Source organism: Rutilus rutilus, assembly GCF_951802725.1.
Source record: "Rutilus rutilus genome assembly, chromosome: 16".
NCBI classification, from domain to species: domain Eukaryota; kingdom Metazoa; phylum Chordata; class Actinopteri; order Cypriniformes; family Leuciscidae; genus Rutilus; species Rutilus rutilus.
Window position 1 is genome coordinate 4,596,168 of NC_140224.1, and position 24,782 is coordinate 4,620,949.

The window sequence follows — 24,782 nt, forward strand, 5'->3', positions numbered from 1 at the left end:
AAAAAATAAATAAATAAATAAAAATAATAATATTCGCAAAAGTTTTGCGCAAATCTTTAATGGAAACGCGCCTACTTTCGATTAGAACTACTTACTTTCTACTATAAAGCAGCTTTACAGTGCGTTCATGTTTTTACTCACAGTGGTCTGACCTCGATGGACTGAGCAGAAGAAATTACCTGGAACATTTCCATGTCAAAGTAGGCGGAGCCTCAGAGCCCCGCCCCCCTATTACATCATCACCCCGGACCAATGGTAACTTTTCTGCAAAGTTCGCTTTGGCAATCTGTTTGGAAATCTCAAAATGAACTCAAAACGAACTTCGTTTTCGCCTGATTTAGTTCGAAATGACACCAGTTTATTCTTTGCTTTCGCTTGAAGTATATCGGGGCCTTTCCACTACAGAGACCTCAATGATTGTCCTTACTAAGCAAAAGTGCAATAGTCAATTCATGCATGTCATCTTAAATGTGTACAGCTCAGCGATGGTCCGAACATGGAAAAGAACATTCAACTCTCATTACTTCACACAGTGACATTGTGTTTGATAATGCACAGGATATTCTTCCTCACCCACTGATAAATGAGTTTGCCCCACTCCTCTGGCCTCCTCCACATTACAAGACATCGTGATTTATTTTTATCCAACCATTCCAGGTTTCCTGCGTCAAAGCAAAGAACAAAAGAACTGTGAAACTCATTTTACAACCTGGGAAACCGTGTCTTCTTGTAAATGCTTGTTTCTTCCCACCTTTTTTTCTCAATTCTTCAAACACTACTTGTATGGCTTCAACTGAAAGTTTTCCTAAACAACACAAGTTATGGGAAATATACATTGCAAGTAATGGCAGAAAAAGAATGGTTTTAAAGGGATAGTTCACCTATAAATGAAAATTAGCCCATGATTTACTCACCCTGAAGTCATCCTAGGTGTACATGACATTCTTCTTTCAGACGAATACAATCAGAGTTATATTAAAAAATGTCCTGGGTCATCCAAGCTTTATAATGGCAGTGAATGGCTGTATGTCTTTGGAAGTCCATCAAAGCGCATCTATTCATGATTAAAAGGCTCTTTGGTGTTAATAAAGGCCTAAATGTCCATATTTAAAACTTTATCGAATAAAATAACTAGCTTCCGGCAGCCGTCTAGTTAGAACGCATCGCTTCACTTCAGAAGGCCTTTATTAACTCGTGGAGAACTTTAATCATGAATAGATGCGCTTTGATGGACTTCCAAAGACATACAGCCATTCACTGCCATTATAAAGCTTGGAAGACCCAGGACATTTTTTTAATATAACTCTGATTGTATTCGTCTGAAAGAAGAATGTCATGTACACCTAGGATGGCTTCAGGCCAGGGAGAGTAAATCATGGGCTAATTTTCATTTATAGGTGAACTATCCCTAAAATGTCCATCATACAAAATAACACAAAGACAGGTAATGCCTGGTTCAGATTACACGATTTTTTTGTCTGTTACAATAGTCACTGTGTCAGATTACACGGTCGCCCCCCCCAAACTACTTCAGCGGAAATCCCGCCCTGCAGCCGATTCTAAAGATGTTATTGGTCGTGAGTCACAGTACTGATTGCCTACACCAAACACTGATCCCTAAACCTACCCGTCTTTGTAACCCTAACCAATGACATTAGCTGCAGGGCGGGATTTCCGCTTAAAGGGATAGTTCACTTTGAAATTAAATTTTGGTATGTTTTAGCTTACCTCAAGGGCATCCAAGATGTAGGTGTCTTTGTTTCCGCAGTAGTTTCAATTTTGATATTTTTAGGTCAAACCGTTCTTGTCTGTCAGTCATTTCATGCAGGTCTATGGATACTGTCTCAAAGAGCATGCACAGAGTCCAAATTAAAACAATTCCCCGTCGTCCAAATTAAACAATTCCCCATCGTAAGTACACATTGATGGCCTAAGACACGAAACAAGCGGTTTGTGTGAGAAAACGAACAGTATTTATATCGTTTTTAGCTCTTATACACAGCCACGTCCAAGTGATCTGAGGGCGCGCGCGCATCCTGGTGTGTGACGTGTACGCAGACTGGTGCATAGATATATATACACTAGATGTCACCTTAAAGACATTCGTTCCAATGAACTGCCGTAGACAAGGCGACATCTAGTGTATATATCTATGCACCAGTCTGCGTACACGTCAGATCAGATCACTTGGACGTGGCTGTGTATAAGAGGTAAAAACGATATAAATACTGTTCGTTTTCTCACACAAACCGCTTGTTTCGTGTCTTAGGCCATCAATGTGTACTTACGATGGGGAATTGTTTAATTTGGACGACGGGGAATTGTTTTAATTTGGACTCTGTGCATGCTCTTTGAGACAGTATCCATAGACCTGCATGAAATGACTGACAGACAAGAATGGTTTGACCTAAAAATATCAAAATTGAAACTACTGCGGAAAAAAAGACACCTACATCTTGGATGCCCTTGAGGTAAGCTAAAACATACCAAAATTTAATTTCAAAGTGAACTATCCCTTTAACTGGTTTGCGCCCAGTGGGATTTTTATTTTATTTTTATATATAGAAAGATTAAAAATACGGGAGAAATACAGGAAAATATTTAAACGGGATGATAGCAAGGTAAAATACGGGAGAATCCCGGGAAAAACGGGAGGGTTGACAGGTATGCGTGATGTCTTGAAGCATCGCAGACGCGACGTCGGATGTCGCCCACTATGACACACTATACGAGATAAAACAATCGAATCTTGCGTCCCGACGCCCGTTGTCGTTTACGAATCCCCACGACACCCTACGTCAAATGGATCGTGCCAAAATCGTGTAATCTGACGCACTGGCGTCCATGAAAGGATACTCTCAATTTTCTTATTGTTGAACATGGGGCTTTCCTGCGCCTCGAGCACGTCCAGCGTGTAGAGTTTGCGGTGCCGGCAGTAAGACAGCACGAGTGAACACCACGCCGCCAACTGCTTCTGTCTCGTGTCAACATTTGGCTGCAATCTGCAAAAACATAATAAAACATTAGGGTGCCACTTAATATTAAGTGTCTTCTACTACCTTGCACTAACATTTAACTTAAATCATTTGATACAATACACTCACTGTGTACATACAGGCTTTTACATTATACTTGCATTAAATATATCTGCACGTAATTACACTATTGACCCTCTTAAACCTACACATTCCACCAAACCTTACCCGTATCCCACCTCAAAAGTAGCAAAAAAATTGTAATAATACAATATGAACATAATAAGTATATTGTACCAAAGAATTACCAACATTAGACTGACTGTTCAATAACAATTCAAGGCCCAATTTGCAAGATTGTCACACCTATTGATGTAAATGAATTCCATCATGAAAAGATCATCTTCTACAAAATAATGTAGCTTTTATTTTTATAATTATTAATGAATATGTACTACACATACATTTTTGTTGTACCCTGGCCTCAAAATGACCGCATTCAGTATTTTTAAATGGTTAGTTCACCCAAAAATGTATTTTCACTCATAATTTACTCCATCGGGTCAGAGGTCACTCTTCTGCCGGAACTAGACAAACGTACGGCCGTTACCGGGAGCCGGTGATTATAGATTATAACGTTATAAATATGGATATTTTTCTTTCACAAACGCATGGCTTCGCTTCAGAAGGCCTTTATTAACCCCCTGGAGCCGCATCTATTACTTTTATGATGGATGGATGCGCTTCAAAATCTGTGGTACCATTCACTCCCATTATAAAGCTGGGAAGAGCCAGGATATATTTTTTTTATATAACTCTGATTGTGTTTGGCTGAAAGAAGAAAGTCATATACACCTAGGACAGTTTGTAAATTATGTATAATATTCATTTTTTTGGGTGAGCTAGCCTAACCCTTTAAAAATCATCTTATAGAGATACTTCAGGGCTGAGAATTAACAAAACTTATATTTCCATGACTTTTGAAATTGTGTTAATTTCCATAAGTTGTCAAAATTGTAATTACAATAACTTTTCCAGGCCAGGAAATTGCAATTTTCAAAATGTCCAAATATTTCCAGGTTCTCCACTAAGCATGGCACTCTTTAATCTTTTTACAATGCAATTTTAACTTATTACAATTTCTTCTTGTTGCAAATCACAGAAGCATGGCTATTCAGATCGCACTAGCTTCCCTTCACCTTTCTAAGCATTTAATGCCATACAGCGTTTAAATGCTATATGACACATTGCAACTGTAAGTATTGTAATACATAATTACATAATTGCATCCGTCGCGAGACTGAACTGTGCGTGAAGTGTCAACTGTGGAGATTTGATTACTTCCGTAGCGGAATGCAAACAGCAGCATTATTCACGGTACAAATGTATATATATTTTACAATAGAGCAAATTATTCAGACAATATTGTAGACACGAAACTAGTTGTTCCATCTGCGGTCACTGACAAGTGGATTTACTTACGTAAAAAATGGAGGAAAGTTATACTGCCAGGGCCACTCAAAACTCATCGCAGATTTGGACTAGTTCTGTTGATGTGCGGCTCCGCTTCAATCTGTTTCCGGTCTGATGGAATTATGGGAAACACCCGCCAAATTAAAAGTCTTTTTACGATTTACAAATGAGAATAATATAACACGAATAGTTTGTTTGGTATTTTTTGACATCTAGTAAAATTAATTACGACTCGTATGGATTTTTTAAATGTATAGAAAATAACGTAGTATGACAAATTAACAGCATATATATATAAAAAAATCGGACAAATCGAATTCGGTTCGTGGAAAAGATTTGACTCGCTTTCGGAGCAGGTCTTAAAAAAAAAAACGAGGAATAGTTTTTTTTTTCTTTTTCTTTTCTGAAATGCAGTGGTGTGGGAATAAAGCCAGGCGTTATAATAAGGAATGTGGTGAATAAATAACTTTTCCTCCCCGAAAATAATTTAACATTACAAGAAACTTTCGAAAATGTATTATTTTATAATTACAGTTTGTTATTATTTGTTATTACAGAACAAGAAACTGTAATAAACTGTTATTACAGTGCAATTTAGCTCTCATGTAACTGAATCCGACATGTATTAAAAACTAATAACAGAGCTAACGTTATCTGTAAATAAAGGGTATTGCTATGTTATTTAGCCTATATTGAAATACTATTCATAAATACCATGATATGCCATGAATCGTTTGATATCTATCTATCTATCTATCATCTATCTATCTATCTATCTATCTATCTATCTATCTATCTATCTATCTATCTATCTATCTATCTATCTATCTATCTATCTATCTATCTATCTAATAAACACTGCAATCCAACAGAAAAGTGCGTAACGGTCATTCGAGCGCGTGGTGGCGCTGTGGGCGGATCCTCTCATCCGGGACATGAGACGAATGACGTCAAGGCGCCGAAATAAACAGTGCTCGGCATGAAAACTAATGCAGTGTTATTTTCTGAAATAAAAGCACATTGATGTGTTCTACTATTCCGCGCAGCAGTTTGTAACGGAGGTGGGGAAACAACTGTAAGTTCGCGCTATGTTTGTAATATATAAATAATTATTTATATGTTTCTGAATGATGCTCAGTGAACCCTGTCTGCCCTCGAAGCGCGGAACTAGACAGAAAATGATGTATTGACACTGAACAATAATATAATATTATACAGAATTTAATAGGAATATTATATTCTTTTTTGAAGTATAAAGTCATCAGTTTGCAGCGTGTGCTTCTCCTCAGGTGTGCAGGGATGCAGGCGGCAGAGGAGGCGCAGTCCTCTCTAGCGGAGCGGGTAGAGTCTATGGGAGTCAGTGAACAGGACAAAACTGCAGGAAAAGAGGAAGAAAAGGAAAAAGAAAGAGACGAGGAGACGACTGAAACCCCAAAGGATACTAAACCGGAGGATGACACAAGTATGCGCTTCACATTTGTCTCCTAAAAAAAAAAAAAAAACATCTCACAATTGCGAGTTTGCATCTTGAAATTCTGACTTTTTTCCTCACATTTTGATGTTTTTTGTGTGTGTGTTTTTCATCACTGAATAAAAAAAAAGGCAATTGTGACATTTTATCTCACAATCACAATTCTGCCATTTGTTTCTCGCAATCACAGTTTAGGTCTTGCAGTTCTGACTTTCTCAGAATTGTGAGATAAAGTGGCTATTACCTTTTTAAAAAAAATACTTTTTATTGTTTTTTAAAGCTTCCCTGATAAATAATGAGCAGGAAACTAAATAGTAAAAACTAAATGTTTTCCAAATAATATTTTAGACATTTGAAAGAAACATTTTCGCAGTAACAAACTAGGCTTTTATACAAGAAACTACATGGCTATTAAATTACTATATTTGGGAGTCCATGGCATCTGAAACATTGAAACCCCCTGCTCTATATCATGCTTTTTATATTCTTTACTTATTGTACCTTGGAGTACCATCCAGGCTGTATATCAAAGTACCATCACAATACTTTTTGTAAGGTGTGTAAGTGTGTTCTGTGAGATATTGTTCGTCATAACGCATATATGAACACTGTAATCGCTTCTATGTAGAGGGAGACCAAGAAGCCATGGATGTAGAGGAGCAGAAAGAGGGAATAACCACAGATGGAGAAATGAATGGAGGTGGAGAAGGGAAGCTGGTGCAGAATGAGGAGGACTGGGAGATCCCTTACAGTGACGAGGAGATGGAGAACCCTAAGAACTGGATGCCTCCTCCCGAGGAGATCAAACGCCTGTATGAGCTCCTGTCTAAAGGAGAAGCGCTCGAGCTGAAGTGGGTCGCTCTTCCACGCCGACCTCCGACCCCTCCACGCACTCCCTCGCCTGAGAGAGATGGAGAAGACTCGCAGGAGGCCAAACAAGAGGAGGATGAGCTCAAGTGAGTCCCAATATTATACAGATGGAAAAATGGCTATATACAGTAAACGTTCACGTTAGGGATTGATACGATTTTTAAAAAATGTTTTTTAAACATCTCTTCTGCTCAGCAAGGCTGCATTTATTTGATTGAAAATACAAGAAAAAAATAACCCAGTAATTTTGCAAAGTGTTATTACGATTTAAAATAGGCTAACTGCTTTCTAAATGTAATTTATTCCTGTGACCAAAGCTGAATTTTCAGCATCATTACTCCAGTCTTCAGCGTCACATGATCCTTCAGAAATCATTCTGATATGATGATTTGATGATCAAGAATCAATTTTGAAAACAGTTTTTCAACAGTACAATTTTTTCCAGGATTCTTTGATGAATAGAAAGCTCTAAAGAACAGCATTTATTTGAAATAGAAATATTTTGTTACATTATAAATGTCACTTTTGATCAATTTAATGCATCCTTGCTGAATAAAGTTATTTATTCAGCTTATGCAAATTCAGCTTTGCATCACAGGAATAAATTACATTTTATAATGTATTCATATAGAAAAGAGTTATTTTAAATTGTAATAATACTACACAATATTACTCCTTTTTTTACTGTATTTTAATAAAATGGTCTTGGTAAGACTTCCTTTAAAAACATTTAAAAAATCTTACTGATCCCAAACTTTTGAATGGCAGTGTGTGGATACAGTCGATCAAAGATGGAACAAAGACATTTTTTATATGTTTTTGAAAGAAGTCTCTTCAAGGCTGCATTTATTTGATCAAAAACGGTAATATCGTGAAATATTTGACAATAAAAAAAACCTGCTTTTAACATCAATGATAAGCATAAATGTTTCCTAAGCATCAAATCATCATATCAGAATGATTTGTACTATATATCAGAATTTGAAATTACATTTAGAAAGTTATTTCGAATAGTTATATTTCACAATATTACTGTATTTTTTTTATACACCGTAAGCAAGGCCATTTTTAACCAAGTGAACTATATGTATCTGTTTCTGTGTGTTGCAGGGCCCTCACACCAACTGAGTTTGATTTTGATGAAGAGCAGACTATGGCAACTCCCAAGAACTCTTTCCTCAATCGCCGCAGGACACCAGGTATGATAAACATATTCTTCCACAATGTATAGATTTGGTGATATTGGCAAACACACAATAAATGAATAATGCGGACTTGAATTCCAGGTTCCTCTGCCCGCTCTTCGGTCAGACGCGAGGCCCGGCTGGACAAAGTGCTGTCGGACATGAAGCGTCACAGAAAGATCGAGGAGCAGATTCTAAGGACAGGTCGTGACCTTTTCAAAAGCGATAAAGCACGGCCAGGGCCTGCCGTCGAGCCGCCTTTATCACCGAACAGTCAGCGAGAGCGGGAAAAAGAGCGAGAACGAGACAGCGACCCCAGCACCGTCTTCAGTCCCAGACAGAGGAGATACTGAGGGAACCACAGACTGCTTGAACGAATGCCAGGTTTTTTAACTCAACATATTTCAGCATTTTGCATTGGACAGTGAGATGCTCGTATTTTACTGATGTTGTCTTTTTTATGCAAAGGTTTTTTTTTTACAATGTGAATAAATGTATTGCCTAGATTCTGGTGTCTTGCTGTTTTTTTAATGATATTCATTTCTTGGTAACACTTTACAATAAGGTTAACTTACAGTAGTAATTGTTAATGCAATATATTTGTTACTGAATTATTATTTTTTTGTTAAAAAAACAAAAAATGTTTTTGTTTAAAAAAACAAAAAATGTTTTTGTTTATTTTAACAAATTTTTTTGTTTATTTTAACAAAAAATTTTGTTTATTTTAACAAAATTAAATTGTTAAATTTTACAAAAACAAAAAATGTAAAAACATTTACACTAAAAACAAATTTAACGTAATTTTTTTTTACGTTAAATAAAGCGTTTTGTTACGAGTATGTAGATTTCAGAAAGCCTTGTTGTTAGCGACACCGGTGGCCGTTAAGTGAACTACAGCACTCGTGGTGTTAAAACAAGTACATTTTATAAAATATTCATATAGAAAACAGTTATTTTAAATTGTAATAATACTACACAATATTACTGTTTTCTTTTCTTTCTTTTTTTACTGTATTTTAATAAAATGGTCTTGGTGAGACTTCTTTTAAAAACATTTCAAAAATCTTACTGATCCCAAACTTGAATGGCAGTGTGTGTATACAGTCGATCAAAGGTTTCAAGTAATTTTTGCACTACAGTAGAAAGCACTTCTGTTCAATGGTGAAGTTGTTTTTCATTCTTTGCTTAGAAGTAAAAAGACTTTGGAAATACCTTTGCTCTCAATGACAAAATAAACACAACATAAATGACAGCATTGAATACAGCAGTTCAGAAAGCATCTGATCATAGCGATGTGGAAATGTTTAAACCAACTCTGCGATTCACCGGCGTCATGTCAACCGATGAAGTAATTCAAATTACACTTTATGATAGTTTGATTATAAAGTATATTTGAGACTACAGACTATATACACTCACCTAAAGGATTATTAGGAACACCATACGAATACTGTGTTTGACCCCCTTTCGCCTTCAGAACTGCCTTAATTCTACGTGGCATAGATTCAACAAGGTGCTGAAAGCATTCTTTAGAAATGTTGGCCCATATTGATAGGATAGCATCTTGCAGTTGATGGAGATTTGTGGGATGCACATCCAGGGCACGAAGCTCCCGTTCCACCACATCCCAAAGATGCTCTATTGGGTTGAGATCTGGTGACTGTGGGGGCCATTTTAGTACAGTGAACTCATTGTCATGTTCAAGAAACCAATTTGAAATGATTCGAGCTTTGTGACATGGTGCATTATCCTGCTGGAAGTAGCCATCAGAGGATGGGTACATGGTGGTCATAAAGGGATGGACATGGTCAGAAACAATGCTCAGGTAGGCCGTGGCATTTAAACGATGCCCAATTGGCACTAAGGGGCCTAAAGTGTGCCAAGAAAACATCCCCCACACCATTACACCACCGCCACCAGCCTGCACAGTGGTAACAAGGCATGATGGATCCATGTTCTCATTCTGTTTATGCCAAATTCTGACTCTACCATCTGAATGTCTCAACAGACAGAGAAATCGAGACTCATCAGACCAGGCAACATTTTTCCAGTCTTCAACTGTCCAATTTTGGTGAGCTCGTGCAAATTGTAGCCTCTTTTTCCTATTTGTAGTGGAGATGAGTGGTACCCGGTGGGGTCTTCTGCTGTTGTAGCCCATCCGCCTCAAGGTTGTGCGTGTTGTGGCTTCACAAATGCTTTGCTGCATACCTCAGTTGTAACGAGTGGTTATTTCAGTCAAAGTTGCTCTTCTATCAGCTTGAATCAGTCGGCCCATTCTCCTCTGACCTCTAGCATCAACAAGGCATTTTCGCCCACAGGACTGCCGCATACTGGATGTTTTTCCCTTTTCACACCATTCTTTGTAAACCCTAGAAATGGTTGTGCGTGAAAATCCCAGTAACTGAGCAGATTGTGAAATACTCAGACCGGCCCGTCTGGCACCAACAACCATGCCACGCTCAAAATTGCTTAAATCACCTTTCTTTCCCATTCTGACATTCAGTTTGGAGTTCAGGAGATTGTCTTGACCAAGATCACGCCCCTAAATGCATTGAAGCAACTGCCACGTGATTGGTTGATTAGATAATTGCATTAATGAGAAATTGAACAGGTGTTCCTAATAATCCTTTAGGTGAGTGTAGATCTGGCTATGTGAGACTAGTTTGAATTAATCCCTTTTCTTTGCATGATATATTGACGTTATGGCACAAATTTGTATTTATTTATCCTGAACATTGTATAAGCAAGAAAGGAAGAGAGGCTCTCAGAAGCGCGTAAACGTCCTGATTCCTTCACTAAAATCAGTCTACATGCTCTCATAGACACAACCTGGGAAGTCAGGGAAGGTCTCGTTTTTTAAGGTTTACAAACCGTTTACACAAAGTGATTAATTCATATGAAAATTTTTACATATAGTCCCTTTAACATTAGTTTATATAAATACACCTTGAACAGTTAGTTCATGTTAGCTCAGGTCCTTTTAAATAATATTAACATATACATGCTGAAATTTACATTAAACTAAGATTAATGAATGCTTTAGAGGTATTTTCATTGTTAGTTCATGTAAACTAATATAGTTGTTAACAAATGGGGCCTTATTGTAAAGGGGCCTTTGTTTTTCTTTAAAACTAATTTTAATTAAAATAAAACAAAAACGTAACGCTTTGGGACTTCCACGGTCAGGCAAATATCAGGAAACGTATAATTTCCCTGCTTTCCAGGCCTGAAATGTTTTTATCACAAATATACAGTTTTCTATTTATTATTATTTTCTAGTTGTGATTTTTTCTTTTTTTTTACTGAATGATTCATTAGCAAATTGTACTGAATTTGAGCGAGTTTATCTAGTAATTACAGACCACATCCGGTGTTGAAAGCTCCCAGACTTTATGTTCAGTGCACAACCGGTTCTGTGAAGGTTGAACGTAAGCCGCTGTATTAGCGTGGATCATTCTGTGGCCTGTTAGCCTGAATTGCATTGTCTGGATTCAAAGAATCACCCGTCCGTCTGGTACAGGCTCTCAAATTAAGAGGAATCAAGAGGACATTTGATGTAAAAAAAAAAACCCATTATCTGTCCTTTTTGACTCCATTTAAGCTGGTTTTAATTCCAGATGGCTCCACAGAGGTCACGATGACTGATGCTCGACATCATCGAGGTCTCGAGTAAACCCCGTACGGACGGACCAGGAGAACCGACAATTATCACATGCAGCGTATGAGACAAGAGTATATATTTGAATTACATTTGTACTCATGTTAACAGGTTAAACAGGTTTACATATGGAAAAAAAAACAACAGAAGTTAAACCAACTAAAACACAGAAGCTTTCAAAGAAAACCATCAAAAGCAGTCGTTGCAGTTCACTAGGATTAAATAGTTGGGATATCGGTGCACGTGGAACTGGTACATTATAGAGGGTTCACAAGGGACAAAGATGGAATATACACATGCAAAGTCATATACCCAATTCAGTGCAATGGACATTTTGCACCCGTGTGTTTTTTTCAAATCAGCATTCAGTCATTTTAAGCTTCAGAAACAGGTCTTCTGGCAGGACACTTTGCAATGTTAATCACTTCTCTCTGATAAGTGGTACGGTTGAACTTGCAAGAGCTTGAAAGCTGCGTTATTAAATAAAACATACTGGGCCAAATTCATCTGCAAATGAATCCTTGATTTATGACTAGACAGAGATTAGATGGCTTGACTGACCCATTAAACAAACAAAACGGGCTAAAAAGAAATCAAAATGGTAGATATCTTCCAACAAAGCACGATAAATTAGGAACGTTTATCTGTGAGATGAACAAAATGGCTTTGAAGACAACAAAATGAATAAAGTGCAAATAAATTTCACATTGACCACGTAAAAGTATCACATTTGTTTGGTGGAAACTCGCCTCTCTGGCCAAAACTAAAGAGTAAAAGATCTCGGGGATAAGGTCGTCAGAGTTTCCACAGGGATAAGGCAGCTTAATATATATATTTGATCATGTCCCTTTAAAACGTATGCAGGGTTTCAGGACTCGGGTCTTTGTTTGAAGAGGTTATACTACGGACATGTTAAACAATTTCCTGGTACGATCACAGGTTGAATCGGAGAACATTCAAGGTAGCTACTTTCCATTACGTGTCACGCTTGTTTTCTGAGCATGTACAAAATAATACATTCCCAAACCCTGACGGGGGGTTTGATGGGTTTTCCTTCATTTGATCAGCTCTGGTTGAGGAATAGTTCAGCACAAAAATGAAAGTCATTTACTGTTTTTTTTCTTTCTTCTGTGGAACACAAAAGTGGATATTAGGTCAAATGTACAAATGTTTTCCATCCAAACAGACAGTGATTTATACGCTATATTCCAGTCTTCTGAGGCCATACTATATTTTAGGAACAAAATGAAAATGCATTTTTCATACTGTGATGCCTGACTTTGCTTTTAGCATATAAAAGCTTGATTTTAGTCTTTAGTATTTCATTTTTTTTTTAACAAAACGGTCGATAATTACTCTTACACTATCGTTCAAAAGTTTGGTCGGTAATATGTTTTAACGTTGCTCGCCATTTATTTAATAAAAACAGTAAAATTGTGCAATATTACAATTTAAAGCTGTTAAAATTTTGAAATGCACCCCTGTAAAAGCTGTTTCAATATGAATAGATTTTCAGCATCATTACTCCAGTCTTCAGTGTCACATGATCCTTCAGATGATGCTAAAGAAACATTTCTGGTTATTATCAGTTATTATCAGTGTTGAAAACAGTTGTATTGCTTCATATTTATGTGTATTCTTTGATGAATAGAAAATTATATTTGTTCAAAATAGAAATATTTAGTGACATACTGTACTAAATGTCTTTACTGTCTCTTTTGACCAATTTATTGCATCCTTGCTGAATAAAAGTGTTCTTTTTTTTTTTCTTTTTCTCCGTACCGACCTCAAACATTTGAACGGTAGTGTATATGATCCTTTTTTTTTTTCATTTTGGAACAGAATAAATCACTGTATGGAAAAGTGCAGCTCAGACATTCTGCCTAACATCTCAAATTTGTGTTTCACTAATAAAATAAGTGTTCATTTTTGGGTAAACCGTCCCTTTAAACCGAACGAGAGGCCTTTGGACTGAACTCTGCTTGGGTTGCTCATTGTAGACCAGGTGCTAAATATAATAAGTCAAGGACTTTTCTATGAATGATGTATCTGCAACACTACAATAATATATGCAAAGAACAGACCTCAGGCACGACACCTCAGTTTGACATTCCTCGACCCCTTCAAAGTGCCTCAAACAAAGAGTGCTTCTCTTGGTTCAGAAATGTTCTGGCGTAAAATTTGCACTTATTGCCTCAGTTGTGATGTGGCCGTTGTGTAGACACTTCCACTGATTTTTTCGCCACAGCTTCCCTTGATCTACTAAAGCATGTCTTATATACAGTACACGAGCCCAGTAACTAAACATAATGCTGTTCTGTAATGCATTACAGGGCGTCTAGTCTATTTCAGTACCTCTTTAATCACTCCGTGTACTTCCTTGGCAACCTGCCCTTCTACTCAGCCATTCATCCAATCACGTCTCGTTTGCATAAGCTCCTCCCCTCAGTGAGACATAGTGGGTGTGTCCCGACCCCCCATCTGTGTACTGTATCCATTGGCTGACTGAGGCATTCCCTCGTGTCCTTCATACTCAGGCTTGACCGGAGCCGTGGGTTTGCGGGAGTGCGAGGACCGGCCGGTGAACAGGCGCAGAGCTCCTCTGCAGATCAGGGAGAACCAGTAGAGCTGCGGGGCCATGAGCAGACCCGCTCCGAGATTACACTGCCAGGGCACCACAAAAGGGACCCGGTAGAAGGGAATCGAGGCGTACCTGGAAAAGAGGAAATGGACAGAGAATGTGGGCGGAAACTAAAGAAATTGAGTTATAATCAAAAAGCTAAAAGAGTATGTTTCTCCATAAAGATGGTTTCGGGATCATTGTCACCTCAGAGCGGGAGTTAGGAAAAGGAAGAAAGTTATAGGAATAGTTCTGGAAAAAAACTATTCTGTAATTATTTACTCACCCTCATGTTTATCCAAACCCATACGCTGTTATTTTTCAGTGCAACCCTCTACAATGCGAGTAAATCACTCGCATATGCCACCAAATATCATGCTAGGCGACTAAAAATGTCTTTGAAAATTAGCCAATGGCTAGTAAAGTGTAAGATTTCAGTCGCCTGTGATTGAGTTAGAGGCAAAAAATAAGTTTAGCGCAGATTTATTTTCATTGCTGCTTGGCTGAGAGCGCTCACTGTCGCTTTCTCACGTGCGAGAGAGGTTTACAAACGCAGGGCTCGTATATATAATGACTGCCAAGAGTTGACAGAACGGTCACGTGTTTTAAAGCTTTGCCAATTTAAACATTCAAGCGCAAGAAGACGCGAAAATAACTGGCACATCCGAAGCACGAGCCCAGAAAGCCACATCTGACAGCACGCGAATACTGAACTGAGCTCTTTCACGTCTTCTTGCGCTTGAACGGACGGTTTAACACAAAATTATGCCCGTCTTGGCGAGTATCCTAGTAAACACAGCAGGTTATGTCTTAAGTGAACGAAAACAGTATCAGTAGGCCTATATTGAACATTACGTCTTTAAAGTGACAGCAGCCTAATATTCCTGCTATTTTTAATGTTAATTAAACAACTAAAGACTCACTCAATGCTCTTGACTAAATGCATTTTGTAACTTTAATAAGGCTTCATCTATATTAATTTATCCAGTGAAGACCATGCAATTATTTTACATTTGATTATCCAATTTCTGTACCTAATCTATATGTAACTACTGTTAGATCTGCCTGAAAAATCACTGTTCATTTCATTTGTATTTTTCTTCTATTGTGTTTATTTGTGCTTTTGCTTGTAGTTTGATTGTTTGTTCTTATTGTATTACAGACTGCTTTCTTGTCTTTAATAATACTGTTTAAAATTTATATTATTTTTTATGTATTTTTTATTTGCATTGTTCTTGCATTCCATGTTAAAAGTCTGACGAGTAAAATAAAAAATATACTATCCAATGGCGACTGGAGTTTCAGTGTGTCCGTAGAGGGTTGCAGTGTAAAACAGAGGAACATTTTACTTTTGTGTTTCACTGAACAAAAAATAACTGTAACGTTTTACAATAAGGTTCTATTTATTAATATTAGTTTACCACATTTAACATGAACTAACAATGAAAAATACTTTTAAAGCATTCAATGAACCTAAGCTAACAATGAGCACTTGTGTTAAAGTTAACAAAGATGAATAAAAACTGTACCAAATATATTACTCATTGTTAGTTAATGGTAACTAATGTTACCTAAAGGGACCTTACTGTAAAGTGTTATGAAAACAACAATATACAAGCAAGAAAACCATGGGGGTGAGTAAATAATGCTAGAATTCTCATTTTTGTGAGAGCTATTCCTGTAAAAGTGAAAGAAGCTTTAAAAGAGACATACCTTCCGTAAACGTAGTAGAGATAGGGGAAGAGAAGGACTCGACAGAGGAAGAAAGTGATCAGCATAACAGCTCCATTCACTTTGTGAAGAAGTGTGTGCTGTTGCTTGTACTTAACAGTAGGAAAGAAAGAGAACAAGACAAATAGAGAGAATAAGTAATGCAACTTGATGAAAGAAGGGGAAATAAGCAAGAAGAAAAAGAACGAGTGTTATAGATTTTGAAATGCACCCCTGAAAACTGTGTTAACAATAAAAGGGTCATATTTATTATTGTTTTCCCCCAACTCACTCGTTTTTGAACACTTACCATTTAGTAATATTTTACAATCCATTTAATCATATTGATGTGAGATAGAAAGATAGAAAGACAGACAGACAGGCAGACAGACGGATGGATGGATGGATGGATGGATAGATGGAGTGATAGACAGAGACAGACAGACAGACAGACAGACAGACAGACAGACGGATGGATGGATAGATGGAGTGATAGACAGAGACAGACAGATACAGACAGATAGATGGATGGATGGATAGACAGAGACAGACAGACAGACAGACAGACAGACAGACAGACAGACAGACGGATGGATGGATGATGGATAGACAGATACAGACAGATGGATGGATGAATAGACAGATACAGACAGACAGATAGATGGATGGATGGATGATGGATAGACAGATACAGACAGATGGATGGATGAATAGACAGATACAGACAGACAGATAGATGGATGGATGGACGGACGGACGGACGGATGCGGGACCGCCAAACTATGACAGAGAGAGGGCAACAGATGGTAGGAGTGTTAGGAAACTCCTTATTTTCCATTTCCACTTCCGGAGTTGATGGGCTCCATTGACTTCCATAGTATTTTTTTTCCTACTACTGAAGTCAATGGTGTCCATCAACTGTCTGGTTACCGACGTTCTTCAAAATATCTTCTTTTGTGTTCAGCAGAAGACAGAAATCCATACAGGTTTGAAACAACTTGAGGGCGAGTAAATGATGGCAGCATTTTCATTTTTTAAGTGAACTATTCCTTTAATGACAGATACATAGCATAAATAGCATACTTCACCTTTAAGAAAACTTAATGTTGGATGTGTGGCAAGTAAGTGAAACACACTTATTCCTTACACTCAGCAGTGGTAAAAACACACATGCTGTCACCTGACTCAGTGCCAAACTAAACTGTGTTACGCCATATACTGGATGCTGGGAGGAGGGGGGGGGGGGATGGGGAACAGAGCCAGATATCATATTATGTGTTAAATCTCATCTCAATTCAGAGAGCTATATTCAGAAGCAGCTGTGGCTATCAGGCTATAGATGAGGCTCTGAGAGGGTGAAGAAGAAGAAGAAGAAGAAGAAAGAATGCATAACTAGACACGTTCATTCCGAACACGCCTTTCTATTAAAAGAAGTTTTAAAGGCGTACATGTCTATCTCGTGTCACTGAAATATGTACTGACAAGAATTTATGGTAAACTAAAATATATTCAAATGTTATTTCGATTGAAACTTGTGTCATGTTTTTAAATATATTTGTAACTACACATTTGTAATGAAGTTGTACATTTAAAACATAACTTTAACTTTAAATGTAATATCAAACAACACACTGCAGTTGAAATTCTGATCAAGTACTTTACATGTGAGTCGACACATCAAAATAAGTGTAGTTCTCTTGTAAAGCATGACGAAAGATGATTAAAACAATGATTTCAAATGTAAAGTTAAACTTTCAAAGAGCACTTTTTTAAAGCGTGTTAAGAAACAGTCGGCCTTCTATTTCATTAATATTATATTATTTGCAAGTACATTTTTTAAAAATATGCTTTTAAGGCGAGACACTACTGGTGAATAGGGTAAAATATTTAACTAACAGATATCACCATGAAACTTTCCCAGTTGATTACCTACATTAAGATGAGAAAAAAATTTATTACAAGTTGTCTGTAATTTAATGTTTAAATATGCAAATTAGGCAATATCTAATTAAATATGCGCTAATTTGCATATATTTTAAAAAACGAAATCTGAGTATTGGATAAAGCCAGGTTAAAAATTATTTTTTCATTGTGTTCACATATTAGATGGGAAAAAAATTACAGAGGGATTTATGGATATCTACTTTTGTTATCCTGTAAATCAGAAAATACTGTCAATAGCCTTAAACAATGATTTTCGCCATGTTTTTTGGAATAAAATGTTATATAAATCAGGCTAGGAATAATATATTTACAAATCCCTCTGTAAATGTCTTCATAATATAACTAGGAACAATACTGGAAAGTTTGGAGTATATAGGTGCTACTGAAGTGGAGATTTCGGACTTGGAGTATGAGAGAAAAGTCATTTTGAGAAAACGGGCTTTAAAGATTTATCATCAGCCAATGAGATCGCGCATTCAGTCCTTTTACTTTCTCGATTGGTTGCTGATAAAAAGGAAATGGCCATATTTGGATCCGACAGGATTGTACAGAAGAGAGAGAGCTTCCTAATGGTGCGTGTGATGACAGGAAGAAGACAGAGATCGCGGAGCATTGTGTTGATTAAGAACGTCAACTTTTGTTGAATTTATGAGAAATCTAGAGACGCAAACAGACAAAGTGTAGTAAAATAAAGACCTAAATGTGTATTTCGGATTTTTTTTCACCACAAGTCTGAAAGAAGACATGTTATTGAAGACAAATATCCCCAAATCTCAAAATTGACCAGTAAGAAGAAAAAACTATGTTTTTGCCTGCCGTGTCTCGCCTTAAGATTTGAAGTACACTACAAGTGCGCATTCAATACAATTAAGCACACTTCTCTTTCACAGGGGACATATTTGGAACAACATAAGGATGAATAAATGATTTTAATAAATAATTTTGAGTGAGCTATCACTTTCTCTGTGTGTGTGTGTGTGTGTGTGTTTCCTTTCCAGTAATTGCATTAGTATTTATTTATTTTCTGTCAGGCTTCAGGCCAGACTTGCGTATGTGAAGTCAGCACTTCTGTAAATACACTTTACTATGAATAATGTATTAAAGTACGACAGAACTGAAGCTGTGCTTAATGTTATACACACACACACACACACTGTTAAGACTAAAGCAGAGCCTGATGAATCAGGGAGAGAATGCCACAGAAGCACTCATCAGATCAATAATGAAGATACCTGGATGAGGATTTTTCCCAGACAGACGGACGGAGTGCTGAGTTCAGCCAGGAACATGACACCCTGGAAGTAATCGCCCTTCCCCTGCCTCCAGAACTGGAAGTCAAAGCGAGAGAAAGAGCAGATCTGAACATGAACTCGAGATTCTCGGAGTTAAAATGCTTTATTAGAGATTCTGGTTCATTAAAGCATCGCTTTACCACAGAGATGGGGAAGCATGCGGTGACCATGACGACGTGATGTAAGACCATGAGGAACTCTCGGCGGAGATAACCGGCGACCGCCACGGCCTTGGATCTGGAGCCGTTGTCCACCTCGTGACCTTTGACCTGGAGCTTGTGCCAGTAACACAGGAACATGGCGTAGATGTCATACACAAAGTACGGCACAGCAAACAAAATGTAGGAGCAGGTCAGCCAATGTCTGAGAAGGAAAAACAGAGACAGACGGACTGAGAACAGGACGGGGAAGCGGCGTTCGGCTATAACTTGGTTAAAGGCTTTCCGAACTTTGATCCCTTTCTGAGGAGACACTTTTTTCATGTAATGTATGAAGACATTAAATGCAGAAATAGTAAGTATGATATCATAAAGACATACTCTTGGCTGCTTTTAAATTCTCATTGCACTGAAGTCAAAATATTATCTGTAAAATATGAAATTAATATTCTTAATTTTACATGTTTGACAGCATCCTCCTCCCTTCCCTCCAAATAAAATTGTTAATGGTTCATTTCTGTCAAATTTGCCCCCTGATTTATTGTACATGCTATGAAACCATTAAAACATAAGCTTTTCTAGCAGTGTTAGTATATAACAAAAATTAAATGAGTAAATCTATAAAATGTGATACACTGTAGTTCTTTAAATTATATGATCAAATATACATTACCATTCAAAGGTTTATTGTCAGCAAGGTTTTAAATGTTTTTGAAAGTCTCTTCTGCTCACCAAGGCTGCATTTATTTGATAAAAAATACAGTACAATTATGAAAAATATATTTTATATATATATATATTAGATATATATTATTATTATTATTAAAATAACTGCTTTCAATCTTAACATATTTTAATATACATATATTGGGTAAATTAAAATATATATATATATATATACACACACACATATATATATATATATATATGTTTGATCAAAGCTGAATTTTTTTGCATCATTTCAGTCTTCAGTGTCACATGATCCTTCAGAAATCATTCTAATATGATGATTTGCTGCAATAATCATGTATTTTTGTGGAAAACAGTTTCTCAGGATTCTTTGATGAATAGAAAGTTCAGAAGAGCAGCATTTATTTGAAATAAAAATCTTTTGTCTTTTCTGTCACTTTTGATCAATTTAATGCATCCTTGTTGGATAAAAGTATTAATTTCTTTCCAAAAACTAAACAAAAACAAACTCATCCCAAACTTTTGAAAGGTAGTGTAATCAAATAAATATGGCTTTTGTTGTATTATTATTGAATTCCAACGGCCAGACCATGTTAGTCATAAGTTCAGTATTCACACTCATAATTGTGTGTGTATAGCTTTTATGCTTTTTAATCTGACCAACAAACACATCAACAAATCAATCGGTTTTTATTACATCTCGTCATTTGGAACAAAGAGCGCCAAAACTACATCTGTTCTGATTAAGATTTGATATAAATTGATTTTATGTCCCAAAAAGTGATGACTGTTGCACCTACTGGTCCTCGATGATGTCCTGACAGGAAGTGGAGATGATGTAACCGGCCGTAGAAGCCATAATAGCTTGGATGGACGACACCAACCTTGAAAATATAACAAAACAAGTACAGCCAGTGCTCTTCAATGTCTTTTCACTTTAACAAATTAGAAACATTACTAACAACTTATGGCCAAACATAAGCTGTTTAAAGAGGACCTATTATGCTTTTTTACATGTTACTTTCTTTAGTGTGTAATGTTGCTGTTTGAGCATGAAAAAGCGGGAGTTATTCTCTATATTAGTGTCACTGTTTCTGAACTCCCTGAAACGCCTCCATTGTTGTCATGAGTTTTCTTCCGGGAACGAACACGTCACAATATTCCTCATTTAAATAATTAATATGCAGAATAAAGAGGCGGGGCCTGGTTGAGTTAGTTAGTAGTGTGTTAAAACTGGTATGGTAAGGGGCGGGACATTTCCCAAACACCCTCGAACCGCTTGACCAATCACAACACACTGATCCAGCCGACCAATCAGAGCACAGTGTGCTTTTCAGAAGGAGGGGCTTCATAGAGACAGGAACTAAACAGAGCGTTACTGACAGAGAGGTTGCTACAATAATGTCAAGTATGTGAAAAATAATGTTTTTTGAATACTCAAGCATGAAAACCTGTTCTAGTAGAGTCCAAAAACAAAATCAAGACTTTGTAAAAGGGCATAACAGAACAACTTTAACTTGTGTGCGAGTCTTTACCTGGCTGACACGATGACGGCATCGCCCTCATTCCAGCGCAGTCCAGGGATGGATTTGAGACACTGCTTGGACAACAGGAAAAGGCCCGGGAAGAACACAGACCCCGCCGCTAAGATGGACAACATGGTCTCTGGTAGGAGAACTCTGATAATACTGTGTTCAAGAAAGCCCTCCGCAGACGTCCCGTCCGGCTCCCCCTTCTGTAACAAAATACAGTGAAGAACTGAAAGCTTATGAAGAAACAAACTAACAAATGACCGAAGCTTTTAAAATGGAAATGGTGATGATAAAGAACAGGAGGGGAAAATGGATTCTCTTGAGTATGAATTGTGTTGCATAAACCTAGTTATTATGTACGCCCCATATGGTACCACATGTGGCCCGTCACAAGCAACTTAAGTCTGCCACATGCAAACCAAGTCACATGTCATCGGCAGAACTAATGTTCAGAGTCAATAATATCCTGCATTTCTGCCCTGAATTACACATGCCCTGTATTAATATAATGCAACCTCCTGTTAATGTTTAATGATGACGGACAGTGAACATTCAAAGTGCACTTTTAATACAATTTAAATATATACATTAACAATACACTAAATAAATGTATTCAATTCATTACATACATATTGATAACTTCTACTCTTCAAACTTTTTTATTTGAGGCATACTGTGGTTACAAGAATAAAAAATATGTTGAAAAGTATAGAAATCAGAAAAATACATTAGAAAATCCATAATGTAGTGTTTTTGAAAATGTATTAAGTAAGCAGAAATTACGTAAATATTTATAAATATATATTAAGTTAATAACCATTAAAAATATTTAATAGTGAACTACAATATTATAAATAATAATTATACAATTTTTAAAACATTAATACATTATGCATATTATTACATATATATTTATGAATTAATATAAATATATTTATAAATTGCTTAAAGAAGTTAATAAAAACACACGTGTATATTTATAAATGTATTGTTATTTAATATCAATCAATTAACATTAATTATAATAATATTTATACATAATAATTATATAAAAGCAGTACGATGATGCAATAGTATTTGATAGATGCATACTAATGATGTTTTTATAAATAATGGTAAATATAAAACACAGTAGGCTAATTAAAGGGATGAACGTGTCATAAATGTCCCAGAAAACAAGTGATGAGTGAATAGTGTTTTGACAGTCACAGGCCTCTATTGCTGTCCAAAACAAAGGATGGGACCTGCATCCCAACATCATCCTCATCACTAACGCTGTTGTGGACATCCATCAATCCCTGCACACAAACATGCTTCTCCACAGCTGCACTGACCTCTCCATTACAGCAGCTATAGCATTAATATTCTTTTAGAGGAGCTTTTATCATAATTTCTAGCCTACAGCTCGTAAATCAGCTGATGTAAATGCACGTGGAGCCCTGCTAAAGGCACAGACAAAAATGCGCAATGCGCTATCATGTAATCGCAAAAAAAGCCCGCAGGTTTAAGAAGAAAAGTAGCAGCACGTTGTCTCAATCTAACTACATACAAAATGGTCGACCACCCTTTTATTCACAACATTACTAAGTGACAAACGCGTCCCTCTCTGGAAACGACGCGTTATTGGTTAATGGAAGACAATGCTGGCGTGATAATAATGGTCGCCAGCATTTGGAATAGTTCATAGTTCGTTTCTGCCAAACTAACAAACATATTATGAAACATGTTCTGAATGACAAAATGAATGAAGCGAGAGGATGAACATACGTGACTGTCAGCGGCCTGTCGACCCTCGCGTCCTCCTGCAAACAAATAGCGAAGAGCGGGTGCATGTTTTATCTACTGGCATGGTTTTGGGTGTATATTTGCAGTGTCTCTGAAGTCAATAATTCTAGAGTAGAAGCTCCGTTGCTCAAATATGCGCTTGCTGTGTTTTTGCGCACAGAACCGCTCGGAAATCTCCCGACGTCGCTTGAATGTCTCGGTTCAGTTCCTGCGAGACGATGTTTCCAGCCACTGAAATGCGACTCCTCCACAGTGGTGAGATAAAGTCCGTTCTCCTGCCTGGGTTCATGCTACATTATCGATCAGATTCCCACAGAGGACAGCAGTGCGATGGCAGCAGCAACGCTGCAACGCGCGCGTCCATCACCATCAAATCAATAACGCAACTCCTGACTTCACAAACCATACAGGACTCCGACGCTTTCTCTAGTGTCGACCTTTCCACTCATAAGCAGCTGTTATGTAGGTCAGTGGAGGGCTTGAGAGCACCATCATCATCATCAGAACATCTGAGGTGCGGATTTCACGCTCTTGTTGTGATAAAAACAGTGAGCGGAACGGAGAGTTCGTCCCTCCGGAGCACAAAATGAGGACGCATGTGGGATCTGCTAATTGTTTGTTAGTGAATTCGGGCAATTCTTGGGGGGGGGGGGGGGGGGGGGGACGACGAATAAAAACGTCAGTGGCAATCCCTCGAGTCGAAATGTATCCAAAACTGTTTCCATATTAATGGAAGCATTTGTGTTTTATGTCATGCAACGTTACATGCAGTCACAATGTGTGTGTATTGTCAGTTATGGGCACTTGGAATGTTGAAAAGTGAATCTTCTTTCATGCTGTGTTAAATCGTTCATCATTTGGCCCAGAATAAAGATCTGAAGTGTAGCTCGGAGTGTGTGAGACGGTGTGGACACTGACACAGTGATGATGACACGCATCACTTTTTGGAAAAAGAGTTGGGATTTGGAAAGCCTTGGATTTGATAACACAAATTAATTGAATCTGAATGCATATAATACAAATAAATGACTGTTTCTGAATTAAAATTCTCAAATACAGGCTGAGCTGTCCAAATACAAACTCATGTTTTTCTATAGAATGTTTGGTGATGGTTATGACTGCTGTATCAAGGACAGCAATTGTGTTGTATATGAAAACAAAATACCATTTTTACACTTAAATGCCAATCGAGTACTATTAAATTAATACATAATCTTAATTCATGAAACGCTTTGGTATGATGTGATCAGATGTGGCGAGAACACACACTAATTCTAATAAAAAATAATTCTAAAATCTAAAATAGAGAATTGATTATAAATTGAACATTTCAACACTATAAAGGCACTCGCAAAAGGCTATAAATCTGCATGAGTACCGTACAAAATAAATGAGTGTTTCTGAATTTAAATTCTGAAAT

At 37.2% G+C, this 24,782-nt stretch overlaps 3 protein-coding genes across 3 annotated transcripts in view; 1 reads left to right on the forward strand and 2 right to left on the reverse strand.

Moving 5' to 3' along the window:
• vps25 (vacuolar protein sorting 25 homolog) overlaps positions 1-4,565 on the reverse strand; it is an 8,726-nt gene extending 4,161 nt beyond the window's left edge. The window contains exons 1-4 of the mRNA XM_084434472.1: positions 4,458-4,565; positions 2,857-3,002; positions 752-805; positions 574-662 (exon numbers count right to left, since the gene is read on the reverse strand). Coding sequence (XP_084290598.1) covers positions 574-662; positions 752-805; positions 2,857-3,002; positions 4,458-4,504 — 336 coding nt within the window. The 5' untranslated portion in view covers positions 4,505-4,565. The remainder of the gene's footprint in view (positions 1-573; positions 663-751; positions 806-2,856; positions 3,003-4,457) is intronic.
• A 755-nt stretch (positions 4,566-5,320) lies between these two features.
• Positions 5,321-8,479, forward strand: pagr1 (PAXIP1 associated glutamate-rich protein 1). The gene is made up of 5 exons (XM_084434471.1): positions 5,321-5,523; positions 5,738-5,910; positions 6,548-6,875; positions 7,900-7,988; positions 8,076-8,479. The coding sequence occupies exons 2-5, from the start codon at positions 5,748-5,750 to the stop codon at positions 8,324-8,326; spliced, it is 831 nt and encodes a 276-aa protein (XP_084290597.1). The 5' UTR covers positions 5,321-5,523; positions 5,738-5,747; the 3' UTR covers positions 8,327-8,479.
• Positions 8,480-12,257: 3,778 nt separating this feature from the next.
• tlcd3bb (TLC domain containing 3Bb) lies at positions 12,258-23,962 on the reverse strand. Its single transcript, XM_084434470.1, has 7 exons — positions 23,345-23,962; positions 21,581-21,780; positions 20,846-20,929; positions 19,338-19,560; positions 19,138-19,233; positions 15,965-16,074; positions 12,258-14,344 (listed from the first exon to the last, which is right to left on the reverse strand). The coding sequence occupies exons 2-7, from the start codon at positions 21,703-21,705 to the stop codon at positions 14,077-14,079; spliced, it is 906 nt and encodes a 301-aa protein (XP_084290596.1). The 5' UTR covers positions 21,706-21,780; positions 23,345-23,962; the 3' UTR covers positions 12,258-14,076.
• Between the last annotated feature and the right edge of the window lie 820 nt (positions 23,963-24,782).

Coding starts and splice junctions, on each gene's coding strand:
- pagr1 (XM_084434471.1), top strand. CDS start 5,748: ATGCAGGCGGCAGAGGAGGCGCAGTCCTCTCTAGCGGAGCGGGTAGAG. Junction 6,876..7,899: donor CAAGAGGAGGATGAGCTCAA/GTGAGTCCCAAT, acceptor TGTGTGTTGCAG/GGCCCTCACACCAACTGAGT. Junction 7,989..8,075: donor CAATCGCCGCAGGACACCAG/GTATGATAAACA, acceptor CTTGAATTCCAG/GTTCCTCTGCCCGCTCTTCG.
- tlcd3bb (XM_084434470.1), bottom strand. CDS start 21,705: ATGTTGTCCATCTTAGCGGCGGGGTCTGTGTTCTTCCCGGGCCTTTTC. Junction 19,561..20,845: donor CAGGACATCATCGAGGACCA/GTAGGTGCAACA, acceptor TTTCCTTCTCAG/ACATTGGCTGACCTGCTCCT. Junction 19,234..19,337: donor CATGCTTCCCCATCTCTGTG/GTAAAGCGATGC, acceptor TTTGACTTCCAG/TTCTGGAGGCAGGGGAAGGG.